The sequence below is a fragment of the Silurus aristotelis genome (genome assembly GCF_946808225.1).
Source record: "Silurus aristotelis genome assembly, chromosome: 17".
Lineage (NCBI taxonomy): Eukaryota > Metazoa > Chordata > Actinopteri > Siluriformes > Siluridae > Silurus > Silurus aristotelis.
The window spans coordinates 7,494,506-7,522,102 of record NC_139590.1 but is presented as its reverse complement, the minus strand read 5'-3'; the positions used below and the strand labels follow the sequence as shown (position 1 = coordinate 7,522,102).

Genomic DNA, 27,597 nt, shown 5'->3' with positions numbered 1-27,597 from the left:
TGAGTCCGCCGAAAGCCTGGATAAACAGATTAAACAGGTGGGATCAGGTGTTTGATTAAAATGAAAACCACCACCCACTCAGAATCTTTGTGGATAAGATTGGACATGTCTGGTGTTTAAGACATTCAACTTTCTCGTTTTTACCGTTCATTATCAGGTGGTGGATTGTAAGCTGGTGATATACATTCCTGGGCATAGAAGAAGCCATGCATCAAAAAGGGATAGTATGAAACAAATTATGAGACAGGAAATGAGCTGAACTCAAGCAAATATATAAAACAAACAAACTTATGAGATAGAGATTCAATTTTGATTTCATTAGTTGTTGAAGCATTGTAGGTAAACTTGCAAACAAGCTTTTCACATGAAGAATCTGGCCTTTTTCTAACAATTTATTTTTATGATCATCCTGATTTTTCCTTTGTGTTCAATTGAACTCATGAGAGACGGCATCAAATTTGATAAATTCCTATTTTTCTGACAGATTTCCTGATAGCAACTGATATTATTATTAAGATTGATGCCTTTTGGCAGACACTCTTATAAAGAGCAATTTACAATTATCTAATTCATACACTGAGTAGCCGAGGGGTAAGGGCCATGCTCAAGAGCCCAGCAGTGCAGCTTAGTGGTGCTGGGATTTGCTGTGACAATCTTCAGATCAGAAGTCTAACAGGTAACCAATGAATTACCATGTCCCTAGTTAAGCAGTTAAGTGGTTAACCATTAAGCAGTTCAGTGGTTAAAGCTCATTTACTGAACGGAAGATTGGGGATTAAAGTGCCATTATCGCCAAGCTGCAATTATTGGGCCCTTGAGCCCCTCTGTGCTCCAGGGGTGCTATATAATGGCTGACCCTGGTTTACTAACATCGCTGGGATGTATGAAGAAAGAATTTTACTGTGGTATAATGTATCTGTAACAAGTAAAAAGCCTTTATAAATGCTTAATGTTTGGACATGGCCTAATTTTTCGCCCCAAGTCTGTTACTCTTGATGTTACTGTACTGAAATATTTCATTAATCAGGTTGTAGTTTCCAGTCAGTACCACACAGATGCTCCTCATTTAATACACACTTTAATGAACAGTCTACATGAGCACATTTTACTTTAGGAGTATTTTTTATTTTGGTCAACTTTCACTTTCTTCACCAAATTTTTGATTTGTTTCATGAGAACCTGCCGTGAGATCACAAGCGTAGTCGCGCAGTTCTCGCTAAACTTTGCGTCTCAATACAATTCGATAGAATCAAACAATAGAAAACAGTCTCTCCTTTTAGAGATGTAACGCAGAAAACAAAAAAACACTGCTTTTTAGAAAACAAGCACGAAATTATTAACATATAATTCTCATAAGATGAGCACTTTCGATACTTCAATGCGTTTAAAAAGACCTTTATAACCCTTTTTGTTTACTTGATCACTTTTTATTTAAAAAGAAATCCAAAAGGAGTACTAATACTATATTAATTAAAACTATATTAATATTAATTGTGCACGAGCACGTGATGTAATGCATGGTGGAGTGGGGCGGGGAGTCACGTGACGCGCTGTTGTCACCTGTAGCTATTATTACTGCTTCATCTCCTGGGTTAATTAGAAAGCGCCCTGACGACGTGAACCTTCCAGTGTAATGTGTAAATTATAAGGGAAAACATAAAAATGTTGTGCCCAAGAGAAAACCGCTGTCGGCGCTTCCAGGCGAACATCTTTAACAAGAGGAAATGCCAGAACTGCTTCAGAACCGTCGAGTCCCACACACTCAGTGAATCCGATTTACACGCAGTAAGAACTCAACACCTTTTCTTTCTTGTTTGCTTTTTCCTTCCATAATCCTTGTCTTGGGATTGATTTACCCCTTAAACAATTTTAAACTTCAACTCCGAGGTCATGCCCTCATCTAAATACTGAAAAACCACGTGTGTGTGTGTGTGTGTGTGTGTGTTTGTTTGTTGAAAAATAATCAACAAGCCAAGTGTGGTGTGGATGGATCACCCTATTACCTCGTTTATTTCTCTGGCTTATTTTCGAATATCATTCATGTTTAATGAACAGCTTTGTTGGCAGAATAAGTGATACAATGCAAGGGTATTTAGATAAGCAATGAATAAAACCTCAAAAAAAACTATTTAAAAGAGTACAAAATAAATGACAATTAAAAGAAGTATAGAAAATAAAAGTACAGTCTATGTGCTGTGTTTTGTTTGCATGCATGTTTTAATGTTTGTATTTGTTTGTTTGTTTGTTTCTCTCTCTCTCTCTCTCTCTCTCTCTCTCTCTCTCTGTCTAAAGACTAAACCTGTGAAAGCTGGTTGGCTTCTTCTAGCACCAGAGGGTATAGATTTTCAGAATTTATCCCATAAGAACAGAGTAAGGAACATCATGGTGTCTTTTGATAGACATTTCCACTTGATGTATTTTTCCTGACCAAATATTATCTTTTTAAACCACAGAAATGGCAGCGGCGGTATTTCATACTGCATGAGAATGGGCTTCTGCGCTATTCTTTGGATGAGATGGTATTTAAAAAAAGAAGGAAACTTTTATATTGTAGTGCGCTTTGCTTTGCTACTGCGTTTTTAAATTATTATTATTATTGTGTGTGTGTGTGTGTGTGTGTGTGTGTGTGTGTGTGTGTGTGTGTGTGTGTGTGTGTTAGCCGGGTACTCTGCCCCAGGGCAGCGTGACCATAAGCCAGTGCAGTGATGTGCATGATGCTTCAGCCCAGACCAGATTTTGCAACAGTCTACGCATGTGTTTCAGTGACCGAGATTATTACATAAGGACAGAAAATGCAGAGAACATTGCTGGGTAAAACACTACTGTTTCCCTACTACTTTTTAATGTTATCTGCTGAAGATGTACTTCTTGTGCACTAAGGTGGATGCCACAATTGGAAACTCTATCCAATTTATTATAAATTGTATATATATATATATATATATATATATATATATATATATATATATATATATATATATATATATATATATATATATATATATACAGTGGGTACGGAAAGTATTCAGACCCCCTTAAATTTCAGATTCTTGTTATATTGCAGCCATTTGCTAAAATCATTTAAGTTCATTCTTCTTCCTCATGAATGTACACACAGCACCCCATACTGACAGAAAAACACAGAATTGTTGACATTGTTGCAGATTTATTAAAAAGAAAAACTGAAATATCACATGGTCCTAAGTATTCAGACCCTTTGCTGTGACACTCATATATTTAACTCAGGTGCTTTCCATTTCTTCTGATCATCCTTGAGATGGTTCTACACCTTTATTTGAGTCCAGCTGTGTTTGATTATACTGATTGGACTTGATTAGGAAAGCCACACACCTGTCTATATAAGACCTTCCAGATCACAATGCATGTCAGAGCAAATGAGAATCATGAGGTCAAAGGAACTGCCTGAAGAGCTCAGAGACAGAATTGTGGCAAGGCACAGATCTGGCCAAGGTTACAAAAAGATTTCTGCTGCACTTAAGGTTCCTAAGAGCACAGTGGCCTCCATAATCCTCAAATGGAAGATGTTTGGGACGACCAGAACCCTTCCTAGAGCTGGCCGTCCGGCCAAACTGAGCTATCGGGGGAGAAGAGCCTTGGTGAGAGAGGTAAAGAAGAACCCAAAGATCACTGTGGCTGAGCTCCAGAGATGCAGTCAGGAGATGGGAGAAAGTTGTAGAAAGTCAACCATCACTGCAGCCCTCCACCAGTCGGGGCTTTATGGCAGAGTGGCCCGACGGAAGCCTCTCCTCAGTGCAGGACACATGAAAGCCCGCATGGAGTTTGCTAAAAAACACCTGAAGGACTCCAAGATGGTGAGAAATAAGATTCTCTGGTCTGATGAGACCAAAATAGAACTTTTTGGCCTTAATTCTAAGCGGTATGTGTGGAGAAAACCAGGCACTGCTCATCACCTGTCCAATACAGTCCCAACAGTGAAGCATGGTGGTGGCAGCATCATGCTGTGGGGGTGTTTTTCAGCTGCAGGGACAGGACGACTGGTTGCAATCGAGGGAAAGATGAATGCGGCCAAGTACAGGGATATCCTGGACAAAAACCTTCTCCAGAGTGCTCTGGACCTCAGACTGGGCCGAAGGTTTACCTTCCAACAAGACAATGACCCTAAGCACACAGCTAAAATAACGAAGGAGTGGCTTCACAACAACTCCGTGACTGTTCTTGAATGGCCCAGCCAGAGCCCTGACTTAAACCCAATTGAGCATCTCTGGAGAGACCTAAAAATGGCTGTCCACCAACGTTTACCATCCAACCTGACAGAACTGGAGAGGACCTGCAAGGAGGAATGGCAGAGGATCCCCAAATCCAGGTGTGAAAGACTTGTTGCATCTTTCCCAAAAAGACTCCTGGCTGTATTAGATCAAAAGGGGGCTTCTACTAAATACTGAGCAAAGGGTCTGAATACTTAGGACCATGTGATATTTCAGTTTTTCTTTTTTAATAAATCTGCAACAATGTCAACAATTCTGTGTTTTTCTGTCAGTATGGGGTGCTGTGTGTACATTCATGAGGAAGAAGAATGAACTTAAATGTTTTTAGCAAATGGCTGCAATATAACAAGAATGTGAAAAATTTAAGGGGGTCTGAATACTTTCCGTACCGTGTGTGTGTGTGTGTGTGTGTGTGTGTGTGTGTGTGTATATCTGTGTGTATATGTGTGTGTATGTGTATATCTGTGTGTGTATATATATATATATATATATATATATATATAATTAGTAGCAGCTGCGTATGGTTGACTTTATTAATATGCCTTCATTATTTTGCATTGAAATATAAACAAGTGCTTTTAACAGGTGGCAAGAAAATCTGCTTGTTTACCTTAATACTGCAAAAGCGAACCAAAGGAAGAGAAGGAGAGAGCAAACACTTCCACTGGTATGTGCTTTTGATCATAGATTTTCACCTGCGATCATAATTCTAGTATTGGGTTTCCTTACTTTTCCAGCCATATGTGGTTGTTTCTGTTTTCCCAAGTGTATCTCTCCAATTGTTAACACAAATGTACTCACCATACATCATACCTGAATTTACTAGCGCTTGTGTTGTGGCTGACTGAGCATGAATCTCTACAAATACAGTCCAAAATCAAGTGGAAATGGTGGCTGAATATGTGATAGGTTGTTCAAAAAATAGATACGGACCTTATGGATGGGTGTCCACAAACTTTTGTCTATAATAGAAAAACGGAATGGAGAACGCAGCAAGATATAAAATATAGAAAATAGTTTTGTATTGTTTGAAAAAAGAAAATCAAAGAAATCTTGTACATGTTTAAGCAGCATACTAATTTTGCTTGCTGTGCCTTTAAATATTCACCTACTTCAGTTTAATTATGCCTCTAACTGCTGTGCACATATCTCTGTCTGCTTGATTTACTTCTCTTTCTCAGTCTTCTGCCTCTGCTTGCTGACAGCAGACTGTTTGTGTGTGTGTGTGTCTGATTGTCTGAGAGGGTTACTGTATAGGACTGCAATTTGTCTGGCTGATGTGCAATTATTTAAGTGCAGTAGTTTGTGTGTATGGTGAAGGGCAGGTTAGTACAACATTAGTATAATTAATTGAAATGATCTCACTTATGGAAAAAAAAAATTACAAAGGAACGGGTGGCTTTTTGCCCCAGCCGCACCCACCCCCATTCCCCCCACTCATTCATCTTTTCTTTCTCTCTAACCCTTCCTCAGTATAACCTAAAGAAACACTCAGTATCTGAAAGAAACCAGGTATCCGATGGCAGCAATCGCAACTACATCTTAAACACCGGCTGCAGCAGTCTTAGCAGAAGCAGCACCAAGAAAGGAGGCCCTGAAAACAGCAAAACCACTATGAGTAATTTTAGTCTTTCCAGCATGGACATGAAACAAAATGGTAATATTGGGCAGGTACACACCAGGATTGGTGCTGAAGGCTTTAGTGTTGGTCATTGTGGTAGTAAAGACACAAGTGGCAGTGATCTGGAGGGTGTGGAGGTTGGTCCTCCACTCTGTTCTTCTCCAGGGGCGGGGCTTCAAGAGGAACCAGAGGAGCTTGATGGGAACGTAGAAGTCCAGTCTAGCAGCAGAATGAGCCACACCAACTCTCTACATACCTCCCCTATCACTTCCGATCTATTCTCATTGCTGAGTCAACTGCCTGCTCACATCAGCACAAATGGTAAGAGCAAAAACAGGATTTGGGGGATATTTGATTACCAAGTGGTTTTCTTCTCTGCCGTTTATTGTTTGCTTTAATGGATGTTAGTTGCACAATGCAACCGAGTGTATTTGGTTACGCCAAATATTTGTATTCGGATTGATACCTGGAGTGGGAGTGGCCTAAAAAAAGAGGATGGGGCACCAAATTCTATACCTTTTAGAAACCAATACATTTGATTGTCTGTGATGTTTTTCTAATAGGTTTAGTTGGTCCAATGATGTAATCAATGTATTTAAACTAAGACTCCAATATTAACCAGACGCTTACTATAGACTGCTACATCTTTAATTGTATTTCTTTAAATCTATATATCTGATTGCTTGTGTGAAAGTTACACACCTCAGGCTTTTTTGTTACCCCAGAATCTCATTCCTGAAACACACTTGTCATTTATCCAGTCTCCTCCACATGCCCTGTGAACCTTCCTGGCAAGCAATCTAAATAAAAATGTGCATCTTGTTTTAATGTCTGTATTTATATACATTTAGACCAGTTCAATCCGGATCATTTGCTTTGTTGTAAAGATGCTAAGGCGCATTGTAAGCATGTCGTTGACCGCTATTTGTCTGTATTGCTGAACATACAGCCCTGAATGCTGATTTCCCAGAAAAATGCATGCTTAGTCTCGCATTCCTGAACTCCTTTCTTATGTTCTTTTCCTCTTTCGCTCTCTCAGCAGCTAAGAGCCGCGAAGGCATAGAAAGCGGCTATTGTTCTCTGGAGAAGACAAGATCTGATGCCGAGGACACCCAGACAGGCCCTGAGTCGTACTACAGGTGTGAACATCTCACCCATGCCACTTCTTTACACAGTGGGCTCCAGTTCTGAGCTTCCTGTGTCACCCAGGCTTAGATCTTAGGGACCTGCTAACTGTGGGTTTAAAGGTGTGATCGTTTTTGGGAGGGGCAGATAATTAGTGTAATGGAAGAGAAGGGACAGCAGCAGGTACATACTAGGAGATCTCACTTGCTCAGGCGTGGAAGAGGTGAAACACGCAGAACACACAGCCCTGGAAGAGAGGAGGTGTACCGTCTGTTCGGAAAGCATCGAAGGTAAGAGAAGTGCCATGTGGTCATAGTAATTTCAAATACTTTTATTCAATGTTTATTGCTCTATATAAAGTCATGTATATAGGGCTGTATTTTTCTTTATATAAAGTTTGAGTGGTGTTAGTTCTTTATGTTAATAGGAAACACACGATAAACTAGCTAAACATGCTTAAATGGCTTCAGGTTCTCTGGTGAAACGATCGATTGTCATTGGGAGCAAACTTGCAAAATGGAAGACCAGTATTGGTGTTTTTATCTCAATTTAAAGTTTATTTATTAAAGATTATATGCATTTGACACATTTTGCATGACTCTTGTTGCTTTATTCACTGCATCCAGATGCAAACTAGCAATCTCTTTACTTCTGTTTAATCTTACAAGGCACAAAACACAACACTGTGATGATGCGAAGCAGAATTGCTGTTGCTAAACATTTTTGTAAAAACATGAAGTGGCTTAGTGGTTAACACGTTTGCACAAGGAGTGGGGGTTGGAATTCCACTTGTCCTGTGTGTGTAAAATTTTCATGCATCAGGACATCATTTAAATAATCTGCATTTTTTTTAAATCCCATTTCCAAATTGTCTGTAGTGAGTGAGTGAATGAGTGTGTGATTGTGCCCTGCAGTGGATTTTCACTTTATCCAGGGGAGTTCCCTGGTAGAGGCTCCAGCCTTCCCTGTAATCCTGAGTAGGATAAGTGAGATGGATGTATGCATTTTGTGGTTTTTATACATTTCTAAAAATGCTATTAAGGTCCAAAAAACTCTCTGAAGGCCCCCTAAATTTTTTCACAATTCACCTCTAACTATATGTGGTACTTCAAGGACTTTCTTCTTTAGAGAAAACCTTTATTGTGTTTCAGACGATCACAGGTGATTAGTCAGTTTGAGCAGGAAAATGGTATGCCTACAACAACATCCACCTGCTCAGCTGCTGAATATGATCAAAACGACAGAGCAAGCCACAGCACAACACGGGTACCTGGCGTGACCATTTACATCTCGTTTAAGATACTGATCAGGCTGCAATTTAGATCCAGAAAAGGTGAATTCTGGGGATGATTTTGTTTCCTGCAGGCGCCCGCTCGTGGTCAAGGTGCAGCTGGTGTCGGGGTCTCTGCCTCCACCTGCCGACGTTCCAAATCACTGGAGCGCAATCTGGCTGAACACACATCCACGGTGGGTACAGCCAACAAAACACTGCACTGATGCTGAATTTAAACAAGCAAGCATTATCCATTTTATTTATTTTTTTTCATCCTTCTTACAGCCTGACCTGTTAAACTTTAAAAAGGGATGGATGACGAGATTGGGAGAAGACGGAAAGGTAAATGGGATGCCTGAACATATTGGAGAAATTTCTTAAGTTGAAACGATCTTATGTGGTGTTTTTTTTTTTTTTTCTTCTCTTTCCCCCTTCTTATATTCCAGTGGAGGAAGCACTGGTTTGTTCTTACTAACCAGAGTTTAAGATTCTACAGGGATTCAGTTGCTGAAGAGGTATGAATAATATAACTGATAGAAATGATTTGGCTTGTCCAGAATACCTGGCATCTTCCAGTGCTCAGAGATCAGGCATTATTTCTTTTAGGCTGCGGATCTGGATGGAGAAATCAACCTGTCCACATGTTATGACATCACGGATTTTCCCGTGCAGAGGAACTATGGCTTTCAAATTCATGTACGTACTCCTTTTATAAGTTTTGCATGTGGCATTGTGTGTTTGAGTACTTTTTTTCCCGATTGTTTACTAATGTTTTTATTAAACAGCAAAGACATTATTGAAACAGGTTACAACAGCTTTTATTGGACTCTAATGTCTATAACATTAGATGTGTATATTTAACACCAAGTGTAACTGTACTTATTAGGGACCCTACTAAATATTCTGCTCAACCTGCTGTGGTCAATGTGCAGATTTATTTTGAGATTTTGAGCTGAATAATATACACAGATCAGGCATAACATTATGGCCACCTGCCTAATATTGTGTTGGTCCCCCTTTTGCTGCCAAAACAGTCCTGACCCGTCGAGCATTAACAACATCAACTTCAACAATTTGAGCTACAGAAGCTCGTCGGTTGGATCGGACCACACGGACCAGCCTTCGCTCCCCATGTGCATCAATAAGCCTCGGCCGCCCTGTCACCGGTTCACCACTGTTCCTTCCTTGGAACACTTTTAATATATACTGACCACTGCAGACCGAGAACATCCCACAAGAGCTGCAGTTTTGGATAATGCTCTGACCCAGTTGTCTAAACTTTACAATTTGGCCCTCAAATCCTTACGCTTGCCCATTTTTACTGCTTTGAACACACAAAACACACAAAATGTTCAGTTGCAGCCTAATATCACCACACCCACAAACGGGTGCCATGATGAAGAGATTATCAGTGTTATTCACTCACCGGTTATAATGTTGTATGTTTTTTCGGTGAAGATTGCATGATGCACATACTACTTGCACTACATGATCATGTCTCTGAACTTTTTGTAGACAAAGGATGGAGTTTTTACACTCTGTGCAATGACCTCAGGGATTCGGCGAAACTGGATTGAGGCAGTTAAGAAGAATGTCCAGACATCTGTTGCCCCTGATGTCACGTGGTAAAAACAAAATCTTAGTCAATAAATAACTGACCATGTCCTCCATGTTTGTTACATGACAAAGCATAATAAACTTTGTTGTCTTTCCACAAGTGACACATGAAACAATAAACATGCTTTTTTTTGTTTTATTCTTTCTCAGCTCTGTTCCTCAGAAAGTGCCAATGGGTATGGATTTGGAATGTAAATTCCCCTTTGTCTCGAACTCATGTACCGAGGAGAAGGAGAGGAGGAGCAGTGTTGCTGAACGACGCAAAGAGGGACGGTACAAAACCTTTGACTGGTCTGAGTTCAGTCACATGCGGAACAAAAGGGAGACACTCAGCAGGCAATCAGGGATAGAGTCTGAGTTTGCCTTTGGTGACTACATCCCTCCTGCTCCTGCATCAACTCCTGAAGAACCTCTCCCAAGCTCCAGCACAGTGGTGCTTCCTGATGATGCGTGGAGCATTACAAGGTCCACAGACACATCACCGCTCATGGTGAGATCCAGTATTGTCACCAGTGAACCAAGTAATCAGAACAACGCAGAGGTTGATGGGGTGAATGTCCGTAATGACATTTCTAATGCACAAATCCAAGAGAAGAAAGAGGTACCTACATCTTGAGTTAAACTATTGCAAGAGTCTACAAACTATTAATAAAAGGTTAAAAATGCGGTCCTTTTTTGGGTCCGGGTTTTTGGATTGTCCATGGATCCTGAAAGGATTAGCAAATCTATTCTAAACGGTACATTACATACCTGAACGTATCTCTGCACAGAACCTCAAAGTCCCATAGTAACGAAGAGTGGATTTAATTCTAGTTCTATTTATATCCATATACTGGTTATTTCTTCAGATATCGTGATTTGTGAGTGTTTGGAGCAGGTTGAGAAGATCTTGGAGAGCTGGAGGTACACACTGGAGAGAAGGGGAATGAAAGTCAGTAGGAGTAAGACAGAGTACATGTGTGTGAATGAGACGGAGGGCAGTGGAGTGGTGCGGTTACAGGGAGGAGAAGGAGGAAAAGGTGGAGGAGTTCAGGTACCTGGGGTCAACTGTGCAAAGTAATAGAGTTTGTTAGAGAAGTGAAGAAAAGCATGCAGGCATGGTGGAGTGGGTGGAGAAGAGTGATTGCAGGAGTGATTTTGCTAGTCAAGTCCTTTAACCTTTAAGGGTTTTTTTTTTTTTTTTTAATACTTGTAACCAGACAAACATTTTGTTTTAGGGTTTTACATGGAGCATTTGAGTTCAAACCAAATCTTCAAAGAAATCTTTACAAATTTGTACTTCAAGAAACCTAAATAGTATGAGGCATCCCCAATGTATTGAGAAAATCTTTGTTTTATCATTTATTGCTCGTTCCTTGGTGTCCCCTATTTTTGAATGCATAGCTACCTGATATGTATGCTACTTCTTACAGAGTTCTGTTATTGCATAACTAAGTAGATTTTTTTTGGTTTGTTTTAGACTGATCTTTACATGCAAACATCACCAGCCACATTTTCTTTAGTGTCAGTGCAAACAGAATGGCAGTGGGAGTTGGAGCTTCAAACGCTCCATAATGAACTGAAGGCTGTGAATGAGAGAAGTGACCGAGAAAGCATGGAGTTTAAACACTCTGAGGCACGTTTCCATGCCGAGTTGAATGGCTGTCTGGACTCCTTACGTAAAACTGAGTTGAAATTAGAGAAAACTGAAGCTAAATTAAAAGAGCGAGAGAACGAGCTGGATGAATTGCGAAATTGTTTGGAAGAAGTTTCAGGACATCTGAAGGCAACAGAGGAGGCGCAGGCACTGAAAGATGTTCGCCTACAGAGACACTTGCGCCTCCTGGAAGAGAGTCAGGAAAGGGAGAGGAGGAGTCTCAGCGATAGTCTTGAACATGCAGAGAAGCGTGGGAAAGATCTGGAGGAGCGACTTATGCAAACAGAAGCAAAGCTGCAAAAAATGCCAACAGGGGGCATTGTGGAGCAATTGGAAAGAAAGTGCCAAGAGTTGCAGAACCAGCTAGATGAATCAGACAGCGAGTTAAGTAAGTTGCAGGCACGGCTTGAGCATGAGGAGACGCTCTACTATGATATTGAGCATAACTATGAGCAAGTATGCGAGGAGTTGGAGTTTGTGCGTGGCTCATTGCAAAACTGCGAGAGGGAATGTGAAGAGCGGTTTAGAATCCAGTTGGAGCAGCAACAAGAAAAGCTTAATAGGAAGGAACGGGAGCTGCAAGACGTGTTTCTTAAAATAGGTTGCTCAGGTGTGAGTCTGGAAATGACTGAACATATGTGGCTAAAAGATGTCAACCACCATCTTCAAAACAACTCAAGAACTCTGGAGAAGGTGAAGAATTTTAGCTTTGGTGATTTGGAGGAACAACCAGTTGCACAGGGAGATGAATCGGAACAAGTAATCTCTGTGATACAAGCATTGGAAAACAAGTTGTGTGATACAGAGGAGAGGCTTCAGGAGATTAATGTGCATCTCCAACAACAGCAGCAAATGTTTGCTGATGAAATTGAAGATCAGTGGAACATACCCAATGAGTCACTGAGACCAGGTGCTAGAGAACATTGTGGGACTGTACTGGAAAAGACTGCTTCTAATGCTAAAGTTAAGTCAGCCACTAATAAGATGCTTAACTTTGATCTTCAGGAAGCTTTGCAAGAAGATACAAGTCCAGAGAAGCTCTTATCTCAGTGGATGACCAGCAGGATGCTGTACCTAGAAGCATTAGTCATCCAGAAGATTGCTTCTGCTCTAGAGCATCCAAGCAAACATCTCCTAGAGGGCCTTTCAGAGATGCATTCTCAAACCATGGCCCTTAGGGAGTCTTACAATGGAAGGCATGAAGGTCCAGTCACAAGAAACTACTCACAATTGTTTTCATACTATCAGGAGTTGGGTGAGGTAGGGTGTTCACTGGATGAGCATGAGATCTCGAACATGTGTATGAAAGCAGAACTAGCATACCTCACATACACAAACCACCTACACAACCCAGTGGAGAAACATGGATCACAGGCCTTTAATATTCCATTCTATCTTGGATCTGAGGTGACACCACTTGACACCAAAGAAGGAACCAGTTCTAAAACGGGACTGTCTGACTTCAGGCTACCTGAACTAGTACCATGTACGAAACGGAAACAAGGTGACGGGATGGGATACATTCCAGGAGACATGGACAAAGACAGTCTAGTAAAGGAGCTCTGGGCACAGGCCCATTCCCTCCAGGCTATCTCCAAGCAGCTGCATCCTTTAGATGGGAATGCAGGTGTACTGTCTGAGCTTTCTCCAGTCCTTCTTCGCACTGTGTTGTTCCAGGCCATTCTAGCATATGTGACCAGTCGATTACACGTGGCTTTGCAGCGGCAAATGCATCTATTGCAAGATCAGCAGGTGCCGGCTGAGTGTCAGTGCCACAGACTGGAGGCAGTGTTGCAGGAACAGGCTGAAAGTTATGAAGAAAAGCTGCGTGAGGATCGCGTGGTCATAGAGGTGGCCAAGCTGGCACGCATCTCAGCTGAGACAGATGCCCAGATAATGGGACAAGAAGTGCAGCAAATGAAGGTGGAATTACAGAAAAAGCTTCAGGAACTTCAGCAAATCCACGAAGAAGAGATAAATAGTCTCCATGAGTATTACACTCGGAGCCAGTCACAGACTACCTCCCCTACAGAATCCAGTAGTGAAGATGGCAAACTTTCTGTGACTACTATGAAGGACAGAATCAATGAGTTGGAATTGCAGATTCGATGCTTGGAAGATGAGATTCACAGGGGCGATCCAAACACCTTGAGGAAGGCCTATGAAAAGGAACTGGAGACACTGAAGGTACTCATTTGTTTAGGTATTTACTATATTTCTGACATCAGAAAAGACAGGTTTGTTGCTTTAATGCTGCAATTTGGCTCAATGTGAATTTCAATGTGACTGGTTTTACTAATGAGTGATGATGACTGATAATCTTATACACTGATCACGCATAATATTATGACAGGTTAAGTGAATAACATGATTATCTCTTCATCATGAACCCTGTTAGTGGGTGGGATATATCAGGCAGCAAGTGAACATTTTGTCCTCAAACTTGATGTTTTCGAAGCAGGAAAAATGGGCAAGCGTTAGGATTTGAGCGAGTTTGACAAGGGCCAAATTGTGACGACTGGGTCAGTGCATCTCCAACACTGCAACTCTTGTGGGGTGTTCCTGGTCTGCAGTGGTCAGAATCTATATAAAAAAAAAAAAAAAGTGATGAACCGGTGATAGGGTCATGGGCGGCCAAGGTGCATTGATGCACGTAGGAAGTGAACGCTGGCCCGTGTGGTCCGATCCAACAGACGAGCTCCTGTAGCTCAAATTGCTGAAGTTAAAGCTGTTAATGATCAACAGGTCAGGACTGTTTGGGCAGCAAAAGGAAGACCAACACAATATTAGGCAGATGGTCATAATGTTATGCCTATATATGCAACAATTGTTTGGAGTCCAGAGACAGCTTTCTTTCTGAGTTGCGCTACTGTGTGTATTGGGATGTGTATTCCTTCTTGTGTGCTAGGTTACCTGTGAACTTGGCTTTAGCAGCATGGAACAGAGTCACCAGAGGGTGATTGAGGAGATGCAGAGGCAACATCAGATAGAGGTGGAGCAGCTGCTGGAAGAGAAGGAGAGAGTACTCCAAGAAGAAACCAATGCTACAATTGCTGGTATGAGACCAATTCAGGAAATACGAACAAGCTTAGGTTCATTGTTTGTCAGTGTTGCTACAGTACCTCAGACTTGTTATTGTGTAGTCTTTTAAGCCCCCCTATAAGGATGCTACATTCACATCTAATTAATCGTGTGCACGTGTAGCCATTGAGGCCATGCACAAAGCTCATAAGGAGGAGCTGGAGAAAAGTAAAAAAGCTCAGCAGAATGGAGTCAGTACAGACGTCAACAAGCTGCGTGCCCAGTTTAAGTAAGTGCGTGTATGCATGCATCTCCAATATGATTTAAATACACCATGCTAAAGCAGAATATCTGAATTGTATTAATGAAAGCTTAACAGATAGTTATCGGGAATGTTGCTCAGTCATTGGAATGGCTGAAATCTTTTAGTGTGTTTTACAGAGACGAGCTGGATTCACTACACAGGGAACTGGAAGTGTTGTCCGAGCAGTACTCTCAAAAATGCCTGGAGAATGCACACCTTTCTCGAGCCATAGAGACAGAAAGACAAGCCCTGAGCTCTGTAGAGAGAGCCAACCAAGAACTCCTCACACGCAATCAAGTAAATTTCTCATGAGCAGACAAGGCATTCACTACATGCACAACTACATTTCAGGATACACTGCTTCATTAGATAATATAAGATTTACCTTTATTCGTCCCATAGTGGGGGAATTTCTGTGTTACAGCAGCAAAGAAAAGAAGTTCCTATTCACCTTGGCTATTTTCAAGGCAAGGAACCAGAGTTAGTGACCAATCTCATGTAAGACATCATGTGCTGTGTGTTCATTTTGAATGGAGAATATGTTTTGAAAGCAGAATTACAACCTACAATCAACTGTACATTAGGAATATTGACATTATATTAGTATGTGTATTAGGAACATAATTTATATGGACACAAAGTTTGTTGTGGACACCTGAACTATAACTGTGCTGTTATTATAACCTCAGTTCTTTTAGAAAGATGTTCCACTAGATTTTGGAGTGTGCTCATTTAGCCATTAAGGTGTTAGTAAAGTCATTCTAATTCATCCCAAAGGTGTTCAGGTGGATTAAGGTCAGAGCTGAGTAGCAGTCCTCTAAAGATCTTCCACTCGAACACGTCAACCATATCTTAATAGAGCTAGCTTCATGTACAAGGGCATGTTCATGTTGGAACAGGTTTGGGTCTCATAGAAGGGAACATGTAATTCTTCTGCATCCAAAGACATCCTATACAATTGTGTGGTTACAGTTTACAGAAGAACCACATCCTGGATGGAAATATAGTGGACATAATGTCTGGTTTTTGTAATGGTTTAAGGATTATCTGTTTTTTGCAGCAGAAAAACCAGACACCAAAACTGTCTAATAAATCGTGTGTGTATGATTTTTCACCCTAGGAGCTGAATAAGCACTTGGTGGCTGAACTCTCCTTAATGCACTCCCCTATGAATGGAGGCATGGATAAAGCAGAGCTCTCTCAGGGCAAAGATGTAATTCAGCTGGAGGTAAAATCCTTTAGTTATTTACCTCACACACTTGATATATGATGAAGCATAATTTATAAGTTTCAGTGGTAATTAAAGCACAGGACTGACCGAAATGGTTAGAAGCTGGCCTCGGACAGTTCATCTACATCAAATATCACACCTTTTTTTTTATTTTTTATAATGTGCTAATTCAACTTACATGGGAACATTTCCTGAGAAGGGATGTTTAGCATTTCTTTGTAAGGCATGTTCAAATTCAGTTTTTTGTAACAGTAACAGGATTGTAAATTTGTTTTCTGTAGTTTCTTGTTCTAGCAGTTTTTTTTTTTTTATATATAAAAAACTGCTTATATTCGTTAGTGATAACAGATGTTTCCAGATATTCTACAACATTAAATTTAACTATATTGTATTTGTGTATTTTATAAAACAAAAAAATATAGAATTAATGATATATGTAAATTATAGTGAAATTGCAGGTATGAGTAGAATAAAGCACAAGAACGGGCTGTTATCAGATAGCAAGTCCACTTTTTTTTATTTATTTATTTATTTTTTTTTATGTTCCATTTAATTTTATTTGTATGACACTTTTAACAATGGACATTATGCCAAAAGCATCTTTACAGAGGTAAATAGATTATGAATATACATTTTTAAGTTATAAATCAGTCAATAAAAGTTTATCCTCTAAGTTAATACAGTAATGTATGTATGTAACAGTCCTCAAAATAGTATGAGGAAAAAACCTTAAGTAACCAGGCTCAAAAGGGAACCCACCCTTATCTGGGTGACCCAAAATCTCAGTATGTGTGTGTGTGTACAGTTTAGGATTTGCTGGCATGAATAAGGTAGATAGTTTTGCTACCATTTTCAATACCTTCGCCTCTTGAGATTTCACATTTCCTGCTTGGAAGTTTTGCTTAATATTTCCCCTCTAATTGCCATAAAATGCCCCAATAATGAGTCATATAACACAATAGAGCACATCCTAACCCTCACCCAGTGTAGCATTATACATTTTTTTTTTTTTTTCTTGTTTCTAACAACCGCTAAAAAAGAAAAATGCACAATTATACTACTGCTCTATTATACATGGATATTAATTTTGTAACTATTATATTGTGAATTGTTTTCATTATTTTGTAGATTAATACATGATTTGTAAGGGGATTTGAGTTTTGGAATTGGTATTTTGGCTAACCCTGGCTCCAACTAAGTACCGTAGATTAGGCCTGACATTGCAAATAGAAAACTACTTGTGTGTTCGTAGGTGGCATTAAGAGTGAAGGAGTCAGAAATTCAGTGTCTGAAGCAAGAAATCAGCTCGTTAAAGGAGGAGCTGCAGGCTGCCAACAGAGTAATATTCGAATTTCTTTTTCATTTCAATTTGCTGAATTCTGTCTCTCTGCTGTTAAGTGGACACTGTACATGTGTGTTTACTAAATACATTGTCTGGGTTTCTTATTCGATTGTGTTTTTCAGCATTGTAAGAAACTGCTCAATGAGTTGAGTGTTTCAGGGGTCAAATGTGAAACAACCCGCGTTAAGCACAGTGCCGAGACTTTCAGGCAACGGAGCCAAAGTTATGGTAAACGCGCCCATAAACCTTTGCATGCCTACAAGAAAACACAAAAATATTAATCATGTGCATGTTATAATTGTAGATTTGATGAAGTCAAAAAGTAATCCTGACTTCCTGAAGAACTGTACAAAACCAAACCAACCAACCAGATCCAAGGTTAGAACCCTGAGACGTATTTTACAGCAAAGTAAAACAAATGTCATTTACAGGAGAATGAAATGAGTCGAACTCTGTTTTTCCTTTCTCAGAGTCTGAGGGAACATCTCTCTGTTCAGGAGAGGGTGAAGCTTTTTGAATAGGGCAGCAAAATCGAAAGATCTGATTGTGTCTTTGTATGTGTGCACTTTTTGTGTGTGTGTGTTGTATAAAGGGCTTAATTTAAATTGTTTATATTTATACATAAAGGTAATGGGCTTCATTTGTTTTATTTGCTATATATATAATTATATATATATAATGATGCTGAGATCTTTCTTTGTTCTGTCCCTACTGTCCCTGGTTTTTGTTGACAAATTTGCTGTAATACATTTTTATAGGGATTCTTTTAGTTTATTTGAAATAGAATTATCTCTTTAACCTGACATTTTTAATGAAATAAAACGTGTATGCAAAATGTGTTATTTGTCTACCTTTTTTTTTTTAAAAGTATCTTCCTCTTCAGAAGCTGTAGTTTCTTTGTTGGCGAGCTCTTTCATGCAGTGTTTTTTTTTTTTCAACCTCAACTCTACCACATGTTCAGTTGGCACAGATAAAAGTTTTCGACATATTTGAGACAAGAACAGAAAACCTATTTTTTTCAGAGCTCCTTTATAAAGGAAGTCTTCAGCTGCTTTTACGTTCTTCTTTTTTAATTTTTTTTCTAAAAAATGTCTAAACCAGAACACCACTTGGTTCCTTGGCCAATCAGTTGTGTGACAAAACATGGACCATTTAAAATGGATTAGTCCATGTTGTCCATTAAATATTAGTTTTATTGTTAAGTATTGTAGTGACACTTGTGCAAATATATTGATATTGGGCATTGTTGAATTTTAATGCTAATAATCCATGGTTACATTGGAGCTAATATATTATTTATATATATATATATATATATATATATATATATATATATATATATATAATTACATTACAGTGGAACCCACTTATCTCGAGCGCTGAACAGCACACGGGAGGAAGTGGGATGAGCAGCAAAAGCATAGAATGAACACCGGCAGGATCGGGGGGGAATCCGCGATGGGCTTTGGGAAGAAAAGCGCAGCCGGTGAGAGAGTGCCGGTGGGAAGACACGTACCGGGATACGCATGCGCGATAACAACGACCGCCGTGAACCAACATATACCAACAATAACGTACAGTGAGAGTGTGGAAGTTTAAATAGGAGCTGGTGATGATGATAAACGAGCACCATATGTGCGCGATTAAAGCCGGGAGCTTCAGAGAAAGCGGCCGAGAAAACACCTGACACGCTGAAGGGGGCCGAAGGGGGCGTGGCAGGTGGATTCCTGACAGATAAACATGTACTGTATGTATTTTTATAGCATGCCTTCATCAAACAAATCGCGGCAACGCTGTTGTGTAAAAAAACCCTCCAAAAACACGTGCATGCACATTCTCATTTATTAACGCACATCATGTACATAAAGAAATTTCAAGCACGTTAATATACTGCCGCCATATTGGTTTTCGTTTATCTCGATCATCGGTTATCTCGATGCTTTTTGGCGACCTCCTAGGACATCGACATAACCGGGTTCCACTGTATATATAATTGAAACCTACTTTAATGTACACTACTGTATTTGGACAAAGGTTTGTAGGCAACTCACTATAAGGTTCATGTGTGCTTTAGGAGCATTCCAGTCCACATTTTGCTGCAATAATAAACTACACTCTTCTGAGAAGATGTTCAACTAGATTTTAGAGTGTGCTTGTGGAGATTTGGGCTCATTCAGCAACAAGGATTTTAGTTAAGTCAGATACTGATGTAGGTTGAGGAGGCCTGAGGTGCAGCCAACATTCTAATTCATTCTATAGCAGGCCACTCAGGATCTTCCACTCCAACCCCTTGTAAACCATATCTTCATGGAGCTGACTTTGTGCACATGCGCATTGTCATGCTGGAACGTGGTTTTGTCTACAAGTTCATTATTTCAGTTATGCTACCACACTGAATGACACCCTATACTTTGTGATAACAGTTTGGCTGGAAGTGTCAGTTTTCCCAATAGATTTGTCCATATATTGTATTAATAAATTTTATATTTCATAAATAGGAATCCTGCTATTTTGGGGTCATTCATTTGGCACACACTGGTGTTTCCTTTTATCTCGAACTGCATGTGTGGTTTGAATGTATACAGCTGAAGTTCTTGATTTTCTGCTAATAAAGCTTCCATGGTTAATCCAATCTTAACTGTAAAACAAGCAAATAAGAAGAGTCAATTATGAGTTGCTGAACAGTCAATGCACATTTTAAATATGTGATTGTATACTACAACTGTCACCCTTTTTTTCCCCTTTCTTTCATTTTCTCCCCAAATGTGGAGTCAAAAGCAATTCTCCTTAATAATGCTTTTTTCCAAAGGGATGTGCGATCAGGATGAAATGTAGTTTCATTTCATTCTTTACTTTACCAGCTGTATATATGGTTTAAATCACAATAAAAGCACATTGGTTGATTCAACTCAAAACCTGATTTCACTGTACACAAGACAGTAGACATGTTGGCATGCATTCAAAGTTATGTGCCCTGGTGTTTTGCTCACATTTCTGGGATACTTTCTTGCCCCCTATGGCCTCTTTTCTTTGGTGAAACTCCCATCCCTCATCCCTTGTTTGTTCCCTCAGGGTCTCTGTGGATACAATGAATCTTCTCTGCTTTGTCTTGTGCCCCTTTGGGGATAAAGGATTATCATTTCAATATTTAATGGAGCTTCCTAGAATATTGCCTGAATATATCTTCTAGTAATCCCACTAGTAGCCATGTCACATTACATTCTCACTCTTAGTTGAAGGAGATAATAATGTGCTCATGCTGTATTAATGCACCAGAGTAGGTGCAGATCAAAAGCGGCTTTTCATCTGCAGGCAAACATCGAGAAAGAATTCTCAGTCTCACAGTGAGTGGCTTAGAGAGATTTAAATACTCCATTACATTAGACTGTAAAGCAAACTGATCAGTAGTTAACCATTTAGATATGCTTATGTGCATAGCGTTTAAATTAATTATATACTTAAATTGTGCCTTCTCATCACATTACAATCACAAAATAGTGTCAGACTAATGACAGATGGATGCATCCAGTTCCTCTGATGGGAATTTTGGCTCACTGATCCAGAACATTTCCATTCCCTGGAGTCTCCTTGAGTCCCTGTATACTTCAATGTATTGCACCTGGGCAGCTGAAATCATCCCATTTGTTCTCTTTTTGCAGGATTATATAATTGCCTGAAGCAGAATAGCAAGAAAACACAAAATCTAACCTATTTTTTGAGTTGTTTTTATTTCTTTTCTTTCTTTCATATTCAGATCTCTTTGATTTGTTCATTGACTCGTTTTATTTCCTCATTCGGTCAAAAAAAAAAAAAAAAGAAAGTATAACATGCCCAGTAGATGGCGCACTGCATCTATAATTACACGGAGACCGTATGCCAACTGTACGAGTTGAACAACTTGATTATGGAATCAGAAAGTCTCAGTAAACATAGATGGGGCAGAGAAGTGTTGAAATAAATGACGTGTTTGCAAATATTTGAATTCAAAACTAGTGAATACGATAATAGATAAGATATTAATCACTGTAGGGTTGAGGGTGAGACAGAGCAGGTTGACTTGTTAACCAGCTTCATTTGACTTGTTGACCAACTTCATTTGGCTTGTTGACCAGCTTTATCAGTAACCAGTTTTCCTGTCCCGTTCTGCTCTTTGGATCTACCTTAATCATCCCAACGCCCTACCTCTGGATGGAGTTCTCTTCAACTGGAGACTACTCTGTGCAGCTGGTTATGGTTCCACATGAACAGTCTAAAGATCCATAAAATATCTGAGCAAATCCACTTTGAGGATGCATTTGGACTGTATTTATTATCTACAGTCTACTACAATGGCTCAGGACCACAGGTTGCAATTAATCACTGGACACTTTGAACTGTAATGAATGGACTTTCGGTTTCACCCAGATGAGGAGGAGTTCCTTTTCAAGCCTGGTTCCTTTCAAGGTTTCTTCCTCGTGCCATCTCAGGGAGTTTTTCCTTGCTACAGTCACCACTTGCTCACTCATTAGGAACAGACTTACAATTATAAGGAACAAACTTTTACACTCTTTTTCAACCGCTTTATCTTTATAAAGCTGCTTTTAGACAAAGTACATTGTTAAAAGTGCTAGACTAATAAACATTTATTAAACTGAATTAAATGAGTGGCCAGTGTCTGAGCCAATGATTTTATTAATTAGGACTGTTATATAGGGTGGGCTTTCAAGTGATGCAAATGAGAAGCTCTAGTTATTGACCTTATTGACTTTCAACGTATCAGTGCTTAAGCTTAATTTTACAAAATTTAGTCATGTTGCTGTGAGCTTGTTGAGCAACACATTAGAAGCAAATATCTTTAGAAACCTTTATATTTTGTCAGAGCAGATCAAGAGTGGAAAATACTCCACCCCTAGTAACTCGCTAACTAGGTAACTTTGCGCGCCTGACCTTTTCCTTTTGACCTTCAGTTCTCGCTACAAATCACACAGGATTTAAACTTTTTCTTTCTTCCTTTTTTTTTCTGGGTAAAAATAAAATATTTGCCTTGAAAAATTTCACACCCAAAGAATTATGTTTATCTAAGTTAACGTTAAATTTGCTAAATGAGTTCATGCTAGCAGTTTAGCTAGTTGATTAAGCTAGCTAGTCAAGTTTTGTCAATGTGTATCTTTGCTTGTCATTTTATAAAATGAAAAACATTCACGAACACGTTTTCTTCCTTATGAATAAACTATGTTTTAGGCAATTTAAGAGTAACAATATACTTACGTTGGGACTGCAGCTCGGAAGTTAGAAGGTTGGCCTACATAACTCTCGGTCGGCACGACACTTCTTATTATTTCATGTCTTGGAGAACGCGCTGATGCTTTATGTAGATGTACACAGGCAAATCCTAACACCTAGAGTGTTAAATTAACAATTTGCTACATCTGAGTCCAGCTGGTCTTATCTGAGCACAGTAGGTGATAATTTAACACAGAGGATTTTGCTGCATGGACCGCCTTGTACCGCTTTTCAGAAACTGCTGAAAGAACGAGGACACGCGTTACAGGAGCTCGGTGTAATTCCCAGGCCTGCTAGCTTTACACTGACGAGACCTGGATCTAAATCTGTAGCGTTTTGTGCACTGTTTAGTTTTGCTTATATCGGTTTATGTCGCGATTTAGGTCTTTGTAGGTGTGCGCGATAAAGGAATGAGCAGAACAAGTGTGTGTGTGTGTGTGTGTGTGTGTGTGTGTGTGTGTGTGTGTGTGTGTGTGTGTGTGTGTGTGTGAGAAAGGCCAGTTGTGTGTGCTTCTTGATTAAATTTCTGAATTCTGCTTTGTGTATGTGTAATTAGGGATGAATAATTCATATTGCTTTGAAGCACTGATATCTTCATTACAAGGAGTTTGGACAACATTGATTAATTTTAGAGATGACAATCCAGAACACACACACACACACACACACACACACACACACACACACACACACACACACACACACACACACACACACTCTCTCTCTCTCTCTCTCTCTCTCTCTCTCTCTCTCTCTCTCTCTCTCTCTCTCTCTCTCTCTCTCTCTCTCTGTCTCTGCTGACTACAATGTCCACGCTCTTCAGTTCTTCTTTTAGGGCATTTGCGTTCCCATGGCAACATGTTTCGATATCAGTACATGTCACTCACCGGCTATCTTTCCATCAGGTCTTTTATTATTATTTTTTCCTCCTTACTTGACATCTTTTTTTTTTCTTCTCCCCATTACCCTGCGTACTGACAGTTGAAATATATTACGTTTAGATCTGCGATAATTACAAGGCTGATGTTGTTCAATAGCCATGTCTGCTCATGATGCCAGCATCTTTCTGAATGACAGTTAACAAATGAAAACAGCTCTGTCTAACCTTATTTGGTTTGAGGGGGAGAAGAAAAAAAAGCCCAGCAGAAAATATAATCATGGTTCGAGCGAAAACAGAGATCCACGATTAGCTCTGTGATTGTCTCCAGGTCTGCTGAGATGCTCAAGTAAAGTGAGCTAAGCTTTCAGTTCGTCTTTGGATGTCAGTCTTTTATGTAAGTGGTCTCTACCTGGGTTGTGATTTTGTACCTCTAACCTCAATTTAGTCTAGCCAGAGGCTCATTTCTCTGTCGAGGACTCTGGAGCTCATACACTCACCCACAGCATTAAGAGCTTTCGGCCTGTTCATCAGAAAACAGCTTAGAGAAGGTCCTTCTTTCCTGACAGTGGATTTCTTCATTTTTTTTTAGCTTTTTTTTACTCCCATATTTACGTGGGTGTACTTGGAATTGTAAAGTGAACACAGTAGTGATTTTAATAGGCAATGACAGGCCTACTGTTACTGTTGACAGCACCACTCTGCAGTATCTGCCTTTCCAATATGCACTATATGAACAAACTTTAGCTATCCTCAAACTGTTGTCACAATGTTAGCAGAAGAGGATTTCCTACAATATCTTAGAATGCTAATGTATTACAGTTTCCTTTCACTGCGACTAAAAAGACCAAACTTTTTCCTTCAAGACAATGGCAATGTGCACGATGCAAGCTCCACAGAGACATGCTTGGCCAAACTTGGAAAGGAAGACGAATTTAGAATGCTGACTGCACCAAAGGCCTACACAAACAACATCAGCGCCCGGTATCCCTGATATTTTTGTGTCTGAATAAGAAGAAATCCCCACAGCCATGCTCCAATATCTAGCAGGAAAGCCTTCCCAGATATAAAGCAGGACCTGGAATGGGATGTTCTACAAATACATATTGACATGATGGTCTGGTGTCTGCATCTACAAAAATGTAATGCATGTGTGGGAGTTTGGGAAAACAAAAAAAATATTTTCTATAATGAAAGATATTCTGAAGAACAGTTAAATAGTTTCCATTTTGCATTTGTCCTTTACATTACAATTGTAATTACAATGCAATACAGGTTTTAATGCCAAGTACACTGACACAAACAAAAACAAGAAGTTTGTTAACAAATATTAATAAAAAATAAGGGAAATATGTTGATTTTTTTATGATTTTATATACAAATATGTGCATAGAAATTTTGTAGTAATTAGAATTTAAATATATAGTATTAATAATTTATATATAAGTGAATTGTGTTCTATAATTTATTCTGTAAAGCTGCTTTCAGACAGTTGTGACATTTGACATTAACATTGTGAAAAGTGCTATGGAAATAACCGAATAGAATAGAATAGAATAGAATAGAACTGAACTGAACTGAACTGAACTAGAAAAAAAATAGGAGTGTATTTATAGAACCTGAATATGTTTACTGTGCTTCACATGGATCAGTTTCAGTGTTCGTCCTTGTCTTTTATGCCTTGCTCTTGAATCCAAATCCACAGAATGACACATCAACAACTTGCCATTTTCAAATTTCTATCTAATCTATTATTGAGAATAAACAAAATTATTACCAAATTGTCGAGAATTATAAATTCACAACATGAAACGAGTTATCACATTTGATCAGCATGAGGTTAAATGTCACTCATGTCATGCTTGACATCTTTCACTTGAACGATTTCCATTATTTAAACTTTTAAACGCTGTCTTCTAAATACTCTTACCTAACTTGAGGATAGTCTTGATAACATTTTGACAGGCAGGATCTGACCACTGCATTGACGAGGCTTCTGTCACAAAGACACACTTTTTCAAAGCAACTTGATGTTCTACATGCTCAAGTTCAAGTTCAAATTTTATTTGTCACATACACATACATACAGAGTCTGACATGCAGTGAAATGCTTTGTACGACTTTCCAACATTTAAGCATAAAACAAGGAATAGAATTTAAGGATAAAAAATGAAGTAGACAAATAAAAAAGTGTAAACTATAGAAAATATAGAAGATATATGTATATACATGAATCTGGATGGGGATGGATGCGTATGGCAGATATTGACAGTGCAAATTAAAGTGATTTAGTGTGATTGTCCTTAAAGTGTCCATGTGCAGTATGGTGTGGTATAAAGTGAGTAAATTAGTTATACTCACTTTATACCACATATGTATTGTAATACACATGTACACATGTGTATTATGGTGTGTATAAAGTTATAAAGTGTATTAGACTCACTTGCATTTGACTTTTATTACTATTTGATTTTTACGGGCAGACACCAAAACAAAATTAAAACATAACCTAAATAAAACTTTTCCATATAGACAATTCCATCATTTTGTTAAAATAGCTTTGTTCAATCTTTGTCAATTATAAACTTTTACATGGTTTCTTAAAGTAGCAGCAGGAAAGTAAACAAGTCAAATGGATTCCACTACAAAAGTCCATACAAACCATCAGCTGTTAACCCAAACCAAATCCCCACAGAACTATGCAACATCCTTCTAAATTACAATTAAATATTTTACAGTGTGCCATTTCTATTTTTTTCAAACTAATAAATGAGGATATTTGCCCTCTTACATTATCATTAAATTACTTGTATGTTGTATTATCATATAATGTATTAAATGATTTGTTAACATACTCTGCAGAAATTAGTGCTGCTCCTAAATAACAGGAAACACAATACGGATATTACTTCAGAAGTGACGTGTCTGGTGTTCTGGAAAAATCTTGTCCCGGTATTGCACTGAATTTAGGAAAAAAATCAGATACTATTAAAAACCAAAAGAACACTTTTGGCTACTTGTAGTGCAGGTGTTGGTGTTTGCTAGTTAACAATAGGGACCATTAGGATATCATTAAGCATGTAAACTCCAGTGAGTTGGTTTCTACAATCGATTCTTAATGATTTAATGATGTACACACACACACATTGGATTTACTATTGGTAATAGTTTTAATAGTTAAACACAGCACACTGTGATGTAAATAATACGTGCTGAATTGTAAAGTTTCAATGACTCTGAACATGTAGGTGTGGAATGGTTATGTAAAAAAGAAAAATCAGGTCAGAAAATTTCCACCCTCATTGGAAAATTAAAATAAAAATACAAATAAATTAAATACAAAATTTTTAAATACTGTCTGTAACATTATAAGGGGAAAACGTGGAAAGAAATCTAGATCCATTAAATTGTCAGGGCAACTACAAAGCATGCTTCAGGTCACCCCACAGATTATTGGTTGGATTCAGTTAAGCAGTAAGTTGAAATTCCTTTTTTAACTTCATCTTACCAGCAGACACCAGGATATTTTGAAGTTACTTGAGATTCCTTCAACTTGATAAGCCCCAGTTGAAGAAAAGCAGCCCTAAACCATATTACCACCATAATGCTACAGCACGGTCTTAACTTTCTTTTTTTCCCCAAACATACAAATGGAAATATGGAATTATTATACCTTTTTAAATTAGTTTTAAAGACCACAACACATTTTGTCACATGGTTTCGAATGATTATGAATTTCTTTCATTTTTTTGTGAGAAAGGGCTTCCTTCTAGCCTCCCTACCCCACAGACCCATCATATGAATATTCTGAGAGAGTAATTAGTACTTGTCAGATATTCCTGTAGCTTTGTTAATGTTGCAGTAGGTCTCTTGGCAGTCTCCCTGGCAAGTTCATGATCGCTTTGTAAGCTCTTTTGCAGATCATTGTATTAATAAACAGATAAAATCTAGAAAATGTGAAGGAAATGGTACAGAATCAGATTTTGTGTTTAAACAAAATAATGTTGCTGATGGCCGTTGTATGAGAATTGTTTTAGAACA

At 38.9% G+C, this 27,597-nt stretch overlaps 1 protein-coding gene and 1 long non-coding RNA gene across 4 annotated transcripts; one reads left to right on the top strand and one right to left on the bottom strand.

The window, feature by feature from the left end:
- The first annotated feature begins 1,519 nt into the window (after positions 1–1,519).
- Positions 1,520–18,254, top strand: LOC310740499 (uncharacterized protein). 3 transcript variants are annotated; one of them, XM_083567300.1, is made up of 23 exons: positions 1,520–1,785; positions 2,293–2,370; positions 2,454–2,519; positions 2,660–2,811; positions 4,833–4,914; positions 5,721–6,189; positions 6,911–7,007; positions 8,145–8,259; positions 8,359–8,460; positions 8,552–8,608; positions 8,713–8,781; positions 8,873–8,962; positions 9,782–9,891; positions 10,034–10,484; positions 11,343–13,706; positions 14,428–14,575; positions 14,724–14,829; positions 14,982–15,141; positions 15,965–16,072; positions 17,328–17,414; positions 17,540–17,645; positions 17,722–17,795; positions 17,888–18,254. In XM_083567300.1, the coding sequence occupies exons 1-23, from the start codon at positions 1,663–1,665 to the stop codon at positions 17,936–17,938; spliced, it is 5,265 nt and encodes a 1,754-aa protein (XP_083423426.1). In that variant the 5' UTR covers positions 1,520–1,662; the 3' UTR covers positions 17,939–18,254. The 3 variants fall into 3 exon arrangements, with proteins under 3 accessions (XP_083423426.1, XP_083423427.1, XP_083423425.1); XM_083567301.1 differs by having other exon boundaries at positions 6,908–7,007; positions 10,034–10,373; XM_083567299.1 differs by having other exon boundaries at positions 6,908–7,007.
- A 285-nt stretch (positions 18,255–18,539) lies between these two features.
- Positions 18,540–20,516, bottom strand: LOC310740585. The gene is made up of 3 exons (XR_014537679.1): positions 20,408–20,516; positions 19,400–20,055; positions 18,540–18,701 (listed from the first exon to the last, which is right to left on the bottom strand). It is a non-coding gene; the product is annotated as an uncharacterized lncRNA (long non-coding RNA).
- Between the last annotated feature and the right edge of the window lie 7,081 nt (positions 20,517–27,597).

What these genes read in the sequence shown, in the direction of transcription:
- LOC310740499 (XM_083567299.1), top strand. Translation starts at nt 1,663, where the DNA reads ATGTTGTGCCCAAGAGAAAACCGCTGTCGGCGCTTCCAGGCGAACATC. An exon ending in AAATCCAAGAGAAGAAAGAG is followed by an intron (nt 10,485 to 11,342) that starts GTACCTACATCT and finishes GGTTTGTTTTAG; the next exon opens with ACTGATCTTTACATGCAAAC. An exon ending in AAGATGTAATTCAGCTGGAG is followed by an intron (nt 16,073 to 17,327) that starts GTAAAATCCTTT and finishes GTGTGTTCGTAG; the next exon opens with GTGGCATTAAGAGTGAAGGA.